This window comes from Dermacentor silvarum, chromosome 1 (assembly GCF_013339745.2).
Source record: "Dermacentor silvarum isolate Dsil-2018 chromosome 1, BIME_Dsil_1.4, whole genome shotgun sequence".
NCBI classification, from domain to species: Eukaryota; Metazoa; Arthropoda; class Arachnida; order Ixodida; family Ixodidae; genus Dermacentor; species Dermacentor silvarum.
In genome coordinates, this window is record NC_051154.1 from 287,433,721 (window position 1) to 287,448,054 (window position 14,334).

Consider the following 14,334-nt stretch of genomic DNA (forward strand, 5'->3'; position numbering starts at 1 on the left):
CCTACCCGTGCCACGCGAACGAATGCGTGCGCTTCCGGCCACCTGGCTCTCTCGCGTGCGCGAGATTAAGCTGCGGTTGCCCGCTCACCCTCGCAAGCTTTCACTCGCGCACACAGCGTACGGTGCATGGCGACGGTTTTATCGCCGCTGGACTTTATACGGAACCTCACGGCGAAGACGACGACGACGGCGACGGCAATGCCCTTGGAGTGTCCATATAATTTTCTATCGCAATAAAATGCCCTTGGAGTGTCCATATAATTGACGTCGCAATAAAAGCGCTTTCCTCGGACGGGAGTGACCGCAGCTTAAGGAACAGCAAAAAGAGTGAGGCAAGCTGGCCTGATACCTCCCTGTCCTCGAAAGAAGATTCTGGGCCGTGGCGCTGTTCTTGTTCTGGGTCGACGCTGGCGCGGTAACCTTCAAATCGCGCTAGACTGTACATACGCCACGAAACTTCATGCAGTCTTCTAGCAACGGTCGTAATATACTGCACTGACTGCTTTAATGTCCGTTTGTTTGGTTGTTTATTTCTTTTAGCACGCTGTGAATTTGAGCCTTACTCGAATACCCCAGCGCTTCTAAAGCAGGATGGACGCAACATGAAAAATTGCTGAATCAGTCCGCGGAGTAACATGACGTTGCTACACTGTAAAAAAATGCATTACGGAGAAACATGCTGATAAAATGTTGCCACCCTCATTTTCGAATTTAGAAAACGGAAGAGCTGGTGAAAAACACACCAACCGTAATACGGAAAGTCCGCGTTGTATCACGTAGCGTTTGCATTCACCAATACAGATTCGTTCCATAATTTGTTATCACACAGAGAAAACAGACATGGGCACTACACTGCTTCAGTGTCTGTAGTTCTCGTTCAAAAAAAAACTTTACGCAGAAAATTTGAACGTTTTGTGTTTTTCTGTATTGCACACAGTTATCTTTACACTGCTATAGGCGTCCACTTGTGCTTCATATCATAAAGGGGTCAATTACTTGCTGGCAACGCTTGTCCTTCTAGCATTCATTATTACCTCAACATTTTCATGTCTATGTGCACCAGTTTTCGCGCATGCTTGTACTTGAACTGTAAATATTCTCAGATATTCAATGCAGTCCATGCATGGCGTCGCGAAACGGGCGTTGATTTGGTTTTAAGTTAACGAGTGTAACGTTCGCGTTATAAAAAGAACATTTCTCCCGTTTTACATAATAACTGAGGAAACGTCCGTGCAACGCCTGACGGGGCAAATTTCCGTGCGTTTACGTGTATTTACGTGTATCTCATAACAGAACGACTGCCTGTTTTATTACGGACGTTATCACCGTATTATGACCGACAAATAACGGTTTCTTTACAGTGTAAGCGGCAAACAATCGCTCCGCTAGTAGCTCATATGCCCAGTCCTTGTGTGCGGCGTGTGTCGGCAGCACTGAGCCACGTCATGCTCGCCCACGAATGAATCGGCAATTCGCCCTGTCATGTGAATGCAGAGTAAACAGGTCCAATTCTATTATTCAACATGTAAAAAAAAATCGGGCATTACACCCGTACCACGTTTAAATGAGGAACACGGAAAAAGAGAAAGGGGTGTGTGAAGTATACAGCGCCGGTCATTCAGTAAGCATCGATAAGAATAACAAAAATAACAAATAACCCGCAGTTGACGGCTTTCGGCGATCGAAACATCGGTCATCTGCACACGTTGACAGACGCTGCAGTTATGCAGCCTACAGACACGCTAGCGGATTCACCTGGGCTCACCACCGATCACCGCACGCACACACATACACTGGCGCAGTGCTCTGCGTAAATGACGTTCTCGGGTAATAACAAACGTTCCTCATAAGGGAAGCGCGCAATCGCTTTCCAGAGGCACCGGAAAGGCTTGGCGGAGAGATGTTGTCGCTCGAGCCCCTACAGGACACGCCTGCAGTAGTAGCCGAGTGACTTGCACTTTTCGCACAGATGCTGCGGGTGCTCTTTGCTCTGGTCCGAGACGTCCAGGCCATCCGGCTTCTCCAATGGTCGCTGCGGAACAGCAAAAAGAGCGAAAGATACACTGAAAGGCGCACTTACACCAGCCCAATCACCTTCGTTGTTAATATTGTTGTCTTCTAATTTTTTGTTGGGCAGTATTTGAGTCGCGCTGTGACAATATGAGCGCGAATCACATCTCGTTCATGCGCAATGGCTCCAGTTTATTGTGTCAAGGAGAGAGGTAATTAGAAGAAGCTGGACAGTCAGGTAAAGTTGGAATGTGGCAGCACAATTCATCAACGCTCGAGGAGTCCCAACTTCGCGCGGTCTTTCGATCCCATACAGTGGCTTCGCTGGGCTTTTTTGTGTAGTGCTCAGGCTCGTGCGTATCAAGCCACGTGCAACTTATAAGTGATAACCTACTGGCTTTTTCAACGTTGCTTTGCTTCAGTCGAACGACTCTTGCAAACACAAAACTTTTTTTCGCTTGTTATTGCTATTATATTTTGTGGTTATATGTTGTCAAAGCAATGCGCAACATTCACTCGTTGCCTAAATTCGCAAGTTGTTTTTTTTTTTAGGAACCGCTCACAGACAGAGTAGTTGCGGTGGAGTCAACAGACACGAAAACATGCATGGGTACCGATCATGAAACCAAGGTCAGAACTATAATGTGTGGCGGCAGGCAATGCTGTCGCGGCGACGAATAAACTACAGTGAGGTGTATACATATATACACGTGGCTGACAGTAATATAAAACGCGAATACAATATTGCCGGAAAAATAGTTTTACAGCTCCTTTTATGTCTTGACTTGAAGTTCACATAATATCCCCTCTGATCACACCAATTTTTTGTCTGTAACAAGCGCAAATGTATTTCAAGCTTGAGTTCATCATTCTTATCAATACCACACAATGTTTGCTGTGTTTTCATGAAATGAAATTCATTATCTTTACCTCCAATGAACATTGTCAGCTCGTTTTTCTTCATGTGCCATGTCATCTTGAGATAATGACATTTCCCTCTTAAAATGTAATATTCCCCCTAACACGTATTGTAGAAAATGAAGTCAAGATAATTTTGTATGCCATTCTTCTTATTTAACCGAAAACTCTGTGGATGAATTCATAGAGCTTTATGTTCGGAAGTGCTCTTTGCTATTCTAATATTACGTAAGTCCAGCAACCGTATTGGCTCCAATTTTCTCTTACGAACAATTCTAGCGTAAGTGGTTTATTTAAATACGGGTCCTGAACCCTATGGTCTGTAGCCGTGATCAAGCAATTACACCAATTACACCAATGTGGACAATGTTCATTGGACAGCTGTATACAGCGTCTGCAAATCAATCATACATGGTCCGCGCTTCACGCGACCGGAGTGTTTCTATTTATTTATTTATTTATTTATTTATTTATTTATTTATTTATTTATCTAATATTTTTGTCAAGTCAATACAAGTGCAGACATGCACACACAATCACCTACGAAGCCTTAGCGGGTCGCATTTATGGGCAACCAGCGCTGAAGCTTCGCGTGCCATCAGCAGCGCCATAACACACAGCCTAGCGAGTGGTGGACACAGTTCTGAGCAGAGCATACTGTGGTTTCGTGTCAGCAAATTCACCCATCATCTTGAGATACACTTTTCCCGGCTCCTGAAATAACAGGGAACCGACGTGCTGCAGGACGTAGCAGCGCATCGCAACGCGCATGGCCACGGATAGAACTTGACTGGGCGCATCGGGCTAAGCAAACATTGATATACTGGCGTGCGTCTGTAATCGTTAAATACGTCATGGCATCTTCGTAGCCTCCCTGTACCGGATTGTGTCAGCATATTTTAGTTGCACACATAAACTGTCGTAGGGCCTCCTGGCCAGCGCGGGTCCCCCGTAGCCCGTCTCAGTGAGAAAAATCCAACGGGACAGTGAGCGCACAAGGTCGTCCATCGTTGCGAGATTTACTGGCCCACGAAGGCACATTGGCGGCGCGCCGGAAAATGTAGAGACGTGAAAAACCTGCCAGATGACAGTGACAGCATACTCTATCGCTGTCGGGCTCGACACGCGTGGCGGGCGAACGTTAATAGCTGTGTATAAAAAACTCCGTACAGTAACGGACACATCGGGCAACCTTTTGCGCACCATCTGCGCACGCCGATGTTGGTGCGGCGCAGTTTTCATAAAGGCTGACTTGTTTTCGCACCTTCTATACACGCCATGGTGGCTGTGGTGCTACGCTGCTAAGCCCAAGGTCGCGGGATCAAATACCGACCGCGGCAGCCACATTTCGATGGTTGCGAAATGCGAAAACGTATACACGTGCAAAAACGCACGTGTATACCATACGTTGAGTGCACGTTTGAGAACCCCAGTTCGTCAAAATTATTCCGGCGTCCCCCTCCCCCGGCATGCCTTATACTAGCATGGTTATGGCACGTAAATGTCAAAATTAATTAATAAATTCCCCGCTCTGCCTTTTTTCTTACCTGTAATAAAAAAATGTCGCAGTTTCGCCCGAAAGGCGAAGCATCAATTACGATAGCAAATTAGTAGTCAGCTATTCGGAGTAGGGATAGTAGTTTTATCGGCTGCATAAACTTGGACACATTCGCTTACTAACTGAATTGACAAGCGTGGTGTCAGCGCGCCCAAGCAAACATGAATAGACCACACTCGATAACCGCAGACAACCACTGTCAAAACGCTGGCAGCAAGCGCAGCCGCCGCAGCGAGCGAAGTCTATCGCTTCAACGGAAACTGAGCGGCGAATGCACAGCGAATACAAAGGTGAGTGCTGTGTGGAGATCGCTTTCAAGATACGGTGCGCGCGACAGCCCTCAGCTGCGGAAAATACAAGTACGCCGTTTCTGGCAGAGCAGAAGCCGCGCCCCCTTCCCTCCTGCGCTGCCTTCCCGGTTTCCTCCTTTCGCGTGGGAAATTGAGTGGCCAGTTCCCCTTGCGCCCGGTTGCAAGATACGCATTTGGTGCCGTAGCACAGCGTCGCGCCTCCTCCCTCCCTCCCATACCCCCCGGCCTTTCACGCGACGGAAGTCGCGTTTGCTCTCCGCCGTGGTTCGCTCGCCGTGATAGCGCGCGTCCCCCGCGCGCTTTCACTCGCACATACGGCGCGCGGCGACGATTTTATCGCCCTTGGACTTCATACGGGACCTCACTGCGACGGCGACAGCAGAAATCCGCTTGAAGTGTCCATATACGAGTAATTGCAATAAAAGAAAGAAGAAACACTCGGCGAGCCCTTGACGAGCGCGAGACGGACTGCCGCCGTGTTACGCTGGTTTTAAGGTTAGCGTTGCGAATAGCATAGTTGGAGGCCGCTTCGCCAAGCGAGTAACTAGCTGTGGTCATTTTACGAGCAAAATAAATCTCGAAGCCGTGTTTCTAACGATGCAATATGTTTTCGAGTAACTCTTCCTGTCGTCAGTGGCTCGCGGATGCTGCCGTGCCATCGCTGTCACCGGGGTAAGCCTCTCGGAGCAATTGATGATAACAAAAGAGAAGTGGAAAATCAAATGGGTCAACAGCACGGGAGACTTACAACTGCTTTTACGGAAACGTCTAGCGCAATAACTGCGTGAATGCGGGACCAGGGGCCGAATTCGCAACGCGTTGCGTGTATATGTTCAGCATCACGGTAGACTGGCACCTGCTCTCATACGAAAAGTTCCAGTTTAACAACTGCTGTGTGAATGCTGGATGTTACGGACCTGATAGCCGGACCGCAGGAGAGTGGCCTCGTGAGTTTTGAGCCGAAATATCGGGCATGTAAAAGATGAGATTGAATAGGCAACAGGAAAAGGCAACGGGGGGCAGCTTACCTTATACATTTCTAGGCCTCAAAAGTATCCCTAGTTACCTAGGTGAGCAAAAATTGGTGGTGGCGCATGGATGAAGGGGATTTAGTCCCAATATTCTAGGAATCGTTTTCTTAACTAGCATAGTAAACAACCGTACAAGTGACGGAAATGCGAAGGTCGTTGTTCCAAAGGCAGCGACGAGCGACAGCTTGACAGGGAACAACTGTGCCATCAATTACTCCCTTATTAAGGAGATTCATTAACATAACACGTGATCGCGCGAGCGGCAGGGTACGCCTTGGGTGGGGCCGCAAAGATTTGCGGTTGCAGGCAATTGTCTTCTTGGGGAACGCCTGAGCGACGGAAGCACTTACCATAGCGCTGATCAATGCTTCCCGTGATAAAAATGTTGTCGTCTATGCGCTATCATTGGACGAGTCGCAACAGGGCCCAGACACTGAATTCACAAAGATTTTCGCTCGTGGGCCGCATTTCGCGATCCCGCGTGCTTAATCAGGTAACTTGAACGAATGATTTTACGCCAGTTAATTCGGTCCACTTGACCATTTTGAAGTGTAAAAACGCGGAACTCACGGAACCAAGCATTTTATGACAATTCCCTTCAACTTTCCAGTATAAACATGTGCGGTAACGTATGTTGGTAACGAGAAAGCTAATTAATGCAATTATAGTTAAATTAATAAATAGAGTTCTTAAGTGTTTCTTGTAAATAATGCCCACCAGGGCAGATATTTCAAGTATAGTGACGTATATTGAGGAACGTTTGTAGGCTTTTACAAACAAGAGTGTTCGATAGATAGATAGATAAACTTTAATTCAAATATAGTTTTGTCTTGCCCCAATGGGGCATCGCTAATGGTCGGGGCCCCTAGTCCAGGGCTCCGCTGGCTCTTGCCATCTTCTCTGCTCTCTGGATCAGCTTGAGCTGGTCGTCGAGGGCCGAGCTGGACAGCAGTGCCTCCCATTGCTCCCTCGTGGTGTTCGTGTCATGGTGTTCTATGTTGTGTAGCGTGCACTCCCACGTAATGTGGTATAGGGTTGGTGTGGCCCCACACCACGGGCATTCGTCCCTGTAGGCTGTGGGGTGCAGGCGATGTAATATGTGTAGGTTCGTGTAAGTGCCTGTCTGGAGCCTACGCCAGGCAGCGGCATCCTCCGTCTTTAGTATTCGATGGGGTGGGGGATATCGCAAGCGACTCCCTCTGTGGTAGTTCAGGATTGCTGAATACTCGGGGTCAACTGGGTCAGGGTCATCTGCAGTCGGCGTGATGAGTGCTCGGTTATATGCAAATTCTCGAGCTGCTCTGTCGGCATACAGGTTACCCGTGATGGCAGCGTGACCCGGTATCCAAATGATGGTTATGATGGTGTTGTCGTCAGTGTCCTCCTTAGGTATTTGGGCTAGGACTTGTGCCGCAGGTCTTGCGATTCTTCCCTGTAGGAAGTTGCGGCAGGCCTGCTGGGAGTCCGTGAGGATCGTCAGTGGTTTTTTTGCGTGTTGACCTTCGCGGATGGCTAACGCGATGGCCAGTTCTTCCGCTTCCGTGATCGTGCAGGGGCGGGTCGATGCACTGGAGGTGACGTGGCCTCGGCGGTCGCATACCACTGCCACTGCGCCCTTTTTATTCGTTCCGTACATAGCGGCGTCCGTAAAACGGGCCGTGGTATCGAACCTGAATGTTTTCTCTATGTATTGGGCCCTTGCTTTCCTCCTTCCGGAGTGTAGGTTAGGGTCCATGTTGCGTGGTATTGGGGCAATGTGATACCTGTCCTGGACGTGACGAGGTATCGTGCAGGTTTCTTGGGTTCGTGTTGTGGCTTTGAAGCCCAAAGTTTGTAGGACCTGCCGGCCCGTGTGAGTCCGCGCAAGTCTCTGTTGTTGTGAGACGTGAAGGGCTTCTGTGAGTTCGCTGAGGGTGTTGTGTAACCCCAGCGCCAATAATTTCTCAGTCGATGTACTCATCGGCAGGCGGAGAGCGGTCTTGAAAGCCATCCTCAAGAGCGTGTCAGCCTGTTTCGTCTCGGATTGTGTGAGATGGTAGTAGGGCAGGCTGTATGTGATTCTGCTCACCACCAGGCTTTTGACCAGTCGGAGTGTGTCCCCTTCCTTCATGCCTCTATTCTTCGATGTTACTCGGGATATCATGCGTGATATCGCCTTGACACTGGTTTTGAGGAGCGTAAGGGTGTGTGTAGCACGCTGGTTAGACTGCAGCCACATGCCCAACACCCTGAGCAATGACGTTTCTGGTATGAGGCTCCCGTTGAGGTGTACCTCGATTTTTCGTGTTGGGTCTGTGGGGACTGTGTGGTTACCCCGGCCTCGCCAGACTCGTATGAGTTCAGATTTCTCGGGCGAGCATTGTAGTCCCCGTTGGCTGACGTATTCTTGGATGAGGTCAGCTGCAGTTTGCAGCCGTTCTTCTTTTTCAATAAGGGACCCTGTTGTGGTCCAGAGTGTTATGTCGTCTGCGTAGAAGGCGTGGCGGAGGCCTTCTACGTCCTGCAGTTTTCTTGCGAGGCCGATCATGGCGACATTGAAGAGCGTGGGTGAGATGACTGCTCCTTGTGGTGTGCCCTTGTTGGGAGGGTGGTATACTGCAGTCTGGATCTCCCCAATCTTCAGCTCTGCCGTGCGGTGGCTTAGGAAGCTCTGAACGTACTTGTACGTTCGCTCACCGCAGTTGGTGTTGGCGAGCCCTTCTAGGATTCCTTGGTGGCTGACGTTGTCGAAAGCTCCTTTGATGTCGATTGCTAGGAGGGCATGTTCGCCGCTGCGGGGAACGTTGCTGAGGACTTCTTCCTTGATTTGCAGTAAAACGTCTTGTGTGGACAAGCCTCCGCGGAAACCAAACATGGTGTCTGGCAGGTGCTTGTTGTCTTCTAAGTGTCCCTGTAGTCTCTTGTGTATGATTTTCTCGTACACCTTGCCGAGGCAGGATGTGAGCGAGATTGGTCTCAGATTTTCAATTGCCAATTTCTTCCCCGGTTTGGGTATCATGATTATGCGTGCGTGTTTCCACATCGCCGGCACCGTACCTTGTTCCCAGTGTTGGTTGAGAAAGGCCGTGAGCGCGGAGATGGACTTGTCGCTAAGGTTTCTGATCATGGCGTTCGTGATACGGTCCGTGCCCGCCGCTGTGTTACGGGTGGTGGCTGCGATGGCCGCTCTCACCTCGTTTTCTGTGATGGGTTCGTCCAAAAGTGGGTTGGGTTGTCCCATGTATGGTGTTGTACATGGTTGCGTGGGAGCTGGATCTCCATAGCACTTGTTCTTGATGGCGTCGATGAGGTCTTGTTGGCTGCCTGGGTAGGTGTGTAGTAGCCGCTCCAGGGCCTTGTGCCCCTCTCCTTTGGTTTTGGTGGGGTCCAGGATGGCTTTGAGTATGTGCCATGTTTTGGCGGTACCCAGGGTGCCACCGAAGGAGTCGCAGAATCGATACCAGTTCGCCGAGGCGAGTTGCATGGCATATTCTTCTGCTTCCGCTGTTATTTGTGCTATGCGTGTCTTCAGTTTCCTGTTGTACTTCTGTGTTTTCCAACGGCGGGTGAGACCTCGTTTGGCGTCCCACAGGTGTAGTAGGTGGGGATCCACTTCTGGGGTCTCTTCCGTTCTGGCGATTTCCTTTGTATGGTGTTGTTTCTGTCGACGGAGGTTGTCGCACCAGTCTTCCAGGTTCGTGATTGTGTCTGTGTCCTGTTCTTGGGCTTCCCTAATTTTTCGCCAGTCAGTGATTTTGGCTGTGCCGATCTGCCTGCGTAGGCGTCCGGTTTGTAGCGTTATGTTCAGTATGTAGTGATCGCTGCCTAAGTTTTCGAGTGTGTTGAGCCATTCGGCTCGCGTGGTTTGTGTGATGAAGGTGAGGTCGGGAGTGGTGTCGCGTGTTACGCTGTTCCCTTCCCTCGTCGGAGTGTTCGGGTCTGTGATCAGTGTGAGGTGACTCTGTTCCATTAGTGTTTCTAGCTGGAGACCCTTCCAGTCCTGCCTCTGATACCCCCATAGCGTGTTCTGAGCGTTGAAATCGCCCATGATTACCAGAGGGCGATCTTTGGCAAGGCGGAGAGTGTCCCTGAAGAGTTTGTCAATGTTTGCCCGCCTTTGGCTGGGGGGGCAGTAGACGTTTAGAACAAAGGCACTCTTTGTCTGATTGCCTTTGTACACGAATTCTAGGAGTACATGTTGTACGTCTACGTCGTGTATAGATGTGTGTTGTATAGTTGTTATGTTTTTGTCCACGAGTGTGGCTACCTTCCATTTGTCGTCTTGACTTGCGTGGTATTCTTCGTAGCCATGTAGTGTCGGTCGGGTACCGGGCTCTTGTAGGGCTATGACCCCTGGCGGCTTTGAGGATTGAGCGATCAATTGTGTCAGTAGTGTTCGAAGGAAAACCACACTGTATATATATATATATATATATATATATATATATATATACCCTACACCGTAAGTAAGCGGAATTTCGTACAGCACACCGACCACGCAGTCAACATATATATATATGGCCTAGCATGCTTTTTTTTTCAGAAAGCGACAGCTATTGCAGCACTGAAATGCGCGGACACAAGCCTGCCAGCTTCCGTGGCGCAGAGAAAAGAAAATGTACACCATCAAATAATTCCCACCCATAAGGGTTTTTTCAGTGTGTATAACTTATCTCCAAGCAACCTCTTGAAAAAGCCGCTTTTTATAGGGAATTACACCTTTATGAACCGTGTTCTAATTTGCAATGACACCCAATCCCTGGAGGGTGTTTTGAACAATATATTACCCTTTCACGTATGGGGTGTAAGGGTGAGACCAGGAATATATTACCCTTTCACTTATCGTGGGTCTGATGAGCAATATAATAGCCCTTACTATGAGGGTGTTGAAGTATGACGTGCTGTAGCAGATACATATGCACTCCATTGTATGTTTCGTAAGTCTACTTGTGTGGCGTGCATACTATAGGTAATGTGTTTCCAAATACAGTGTTTAACAACTTTAAGAGAAAACACCTAATCACATGTATGTGTATTGCCTGAAATGATCACATGAGCACAGATAGAAAACGATTGACTCCATGGAGCGTCATTTATTCTTGCCTCCTGTAGAACTTTTACATCTTTAACTACAAGGCAATTATAGATCTTAAACATACAAGGCAATTGCATTTGCCTTGTAGGTGGTGGTGAATCTTCTGCCCATGCCACGTCGAAGAACAGTGGCATCCAAAAACATGTTTCAGGGCCCAGGGAAGGCTGGTGATACCTTTGTGTAGCTTGATTCCAATGTCCAAGGATGAGCCCCCATAGATGCAGCCATTTCATCACTCTAGCCACCTGCTTCTTTTCAGCCTGCAAAATTATTTCTTGCAGTTTGATGACAGGAAAAGTACATAAAACATGACAAGTAGGGCTTCCCTGCATCATTCACTTTAGTGTTTCAAGTTCTCACGAAGAGAATGATAGACAAAAACACAAGTACAGATAGCGCGTACTTCCAAGAAATTGTTATTTGGAAACCAATACTACCACATCAGAAACATAAGAGACAAGCTACATGATTACATTTCAGCAATAGTGTTGGACCGTTTCTTTTTGTTTATGACACATGACTCAAAAGTACAATTTAGCATGTGCACAGATGAAAATGCTTGTTTTCTGCCCAATCAGTTCCTCACAAATATATCACTCGTTCCTTATGCAATAAGGTTACAATGAGAAGCCACGTCATCTCAATGCAACTTTTTCCTACAAGCAGGTTTTATGTAAAATAAGGTGCACCCATATGCTTTGCTATGCATTGCAGGGTACCCGTCAAGAAGTGCTTGGACATTAGTGCTTTTCTCCCGAAATCAACCGTTTAAAGGCCAACCAATATGTCACCGGAAGTGCTGGCCAAATGGCCAAAACAAATTCTGGGGTTTTACGTCCAAAAACAACGGTCTTGTATGCATCGATAAATAAAACGCATGACATTGTTGTCTGCCTGCCTCCTCTGTAGTTTTTGTTGTCAATAGGAATCAAAATCAATTTACATTTTCGCAGCAGCTTGCTTGTCTAACAACAAGGAGCACAAACGACGGTGTTCTTCACTTTTCCCAGGCAAACAATGCTAGCAAAGCAATCAAATGAACTGAAACGGTGTGAGACCAAGAAATTTTGTCTTGCGAAAAATTTGAGTGAAAGAAGTTATAAGCTGTAAACCTTCTAGTTAGGATGAAACCGGAGGTCACTCTTTGCTACTATTCATTCTAGAAAGGGCATGTAGAACAAGAGGCCCAGGCCAAGTAGGATGACAGGACGTACTTTACTTCGCTTTATTCCTTGTTCTTCGCGCATTTTCTAAAATGAGCCCATGTGAACTCGCCCAGTTTGCTACTATTCTCAGTCGTATGCTATTTGCTTCGGGAAAATACTACAAACAATAGATGTGTCAGTGTCTAAAATACTGTCTCAATGAAGATAAAATATAGGAAGTATCTGGCAATGGGTGCTTTGCATGATTGCATGGAATGCGGTTGCAAACACATAATTGAAGAAGCCTTATATATAGTTTTAGAAAAACTGAAATGTCACATTATCAAAGAGGCTGACTGCAAAGTGGGATTATACGACCGATGTGTTAGTAAAAAAGGAAATGCACTCTGAAAACTAAAGCTCCCTCGTGCATGGGGTCAATTGTCCTCTGGAACTAGGTAAAATAAATTATGTGTTTGTTTCTGTCACAATCATGGTAGCCTCTTTCTATCACTGTTGCCATGAAAGCATACGACGCACTCGGTTCCGTAAAGATGATTTTTTGAAATAGGTGCTATGTGCGTGTCTTCTCTACACTGACATCTTTGTGAGAACGTGAGAAATATGAATGAATATGTCATACTGCCTCTCACAAACAGCCTTACTTATTGACTCCATTGTTCTGCATCCAGCATGAAGTTTTTCAATTTTCAAGAAATATTTTCTGATACGATCGTATTGTCAGTCAGGACGATGAACAAAATAGTCACAGTTCCTGAAACATCTACACTGCATTAAAATTTAGTGCAATCAGTTCGACGCAACCGACAGAACAACATACTACTGTCCACTGATAATTTTAATTGGGTAACTCTTATACATATAAAAGATCCATGCATAAAAGGTATGCACATAGCAGCCACTGTAGTAACCAAGTGAGCACTTCAGTGAATTGAATCCACAAACCAAATTTCACTAGTACACAAAGCAAAAGACATAACACTGCCACGTTCTGAGCCCATATATTTTTTTATATTCTGCAAATTTCATGCACTGCGGGAATCGATGTCATGCGAAGCATTTCGAGTTAGCTGGCTATCCCCTATTGTTCAGGGTTCTGTAAAAGCTTCCCTACCGGACCAATGTGGTAAGATTTGTGTCTTCCAGAATAGCCAATGTATGAGTGCTTCAAACACCATATGTGGTCTTTATTGGCGAGAACTTCCTCCTAACTTCCTCGCCACTTCAAAAAACAGTATGTGAGAAATTGTTTTCTAGGAAACTAACATAACGAAAACAAGCGGAGACGCTAGTGTCCACAAAGCGTAAGAAATTATTTGAGAAGATAGGGCTTAGACTGTCATTTCTGCTTTTGTTGCTTTCTGTCGTAGTGATCTTAAGCATTTAAGTTCAGTTGACTGACGTGCTGTCGATCATTTTGTTGTCGTAGTGGTTGCTGCGCAAATGCTTATCAAGCATGGTTCCTTCAAAAATGTTTTGCACAATTAAAGATATTAGTTGAAAGGATTAATTTATTTTATCTGTTTCTCTGTTCTCTTTACGCTAAGCATCATTAATCTGATTCTATTGTTTTGTTAATCTCTGACCTACACAGTGGCTGGTAACAACCTCTTTGTCGTAACTATTCGGCACCTCTACTACAAAGCAGCCCTGCCTACACCTTTTGACATTATCTTATAGACATCTCCACTAAGCAAGCACGGAATTCAGCTGGTAATTACTGAGGTTTTCACTGCACATCTCACAAGCAAGAACTGTTTAGCATCTAATCTTTTAGATGCTTTTCACTGGAACAACGCAGTAAATATATCATGCTTAACAGAACTTAAGCTGTTTTGACCAAATCACAGTAAAAGCGTTTGATGTATGAAGCTCACCTAAGTTTGCCATCCTGTGCTTTCACCAGTGATTTGATTTAGAGTTATGTTTAGATCAAACTTTCTAATGGCCGACATCTCCGACCTGTGCAATACAGAAAACTGCGAGTGCACCTCTCAGTGTTGTTACGGCATTCTCAAATTTGATGATTAGGCTGCTGGCTGTTTATCAGTGTAATGACATTCTTACAGACACACTGTGAAATAAACACAGTACGGGGGAAGGCTTAGAAATTTCTAAGAATGTGAAGGCGAAAGCCCAGTTGGACTCACAGCGATGTTGAATGAAGCTCTGAGCCCACGCGGCGACGTATAGAAGGCGCGCGAGCGTGCAGCCGCCGTTTCGACAACGTTCTGCGGGCGCCGCCGCTGACATTTCCCGCCACCTC

The 14,334-nt window shown here is 46.8% G+C and overlaps 1 protein-coding gene across 1 annotated transcript in view; it reads right to left on the minus strand.

Annotated features, from left to right (window-relative positions):
- Positions 1-1,113: 1,113 nt before the first annotated feature.
- The window catches only part of LOC119437195 (zinc finger CCHC domain-containing protein 24), a 280,965-nt gene continuing 267,744 nt past the window's right edge, over positions 1,114-14,334 (minus strand). Inside the window, exon 4 of the mRNA XM_037704252.2 lies at positions 1,114-2,032. Within this exon, the coding sequence (XP_037560180.1) occupies positions 1,919-2,032 (114 nt within the window). The 3' untranslated portion in view covers positions 1,114-1,918. The remainder of the gene's footprint in view (positions 2,033-14,334) is intronic.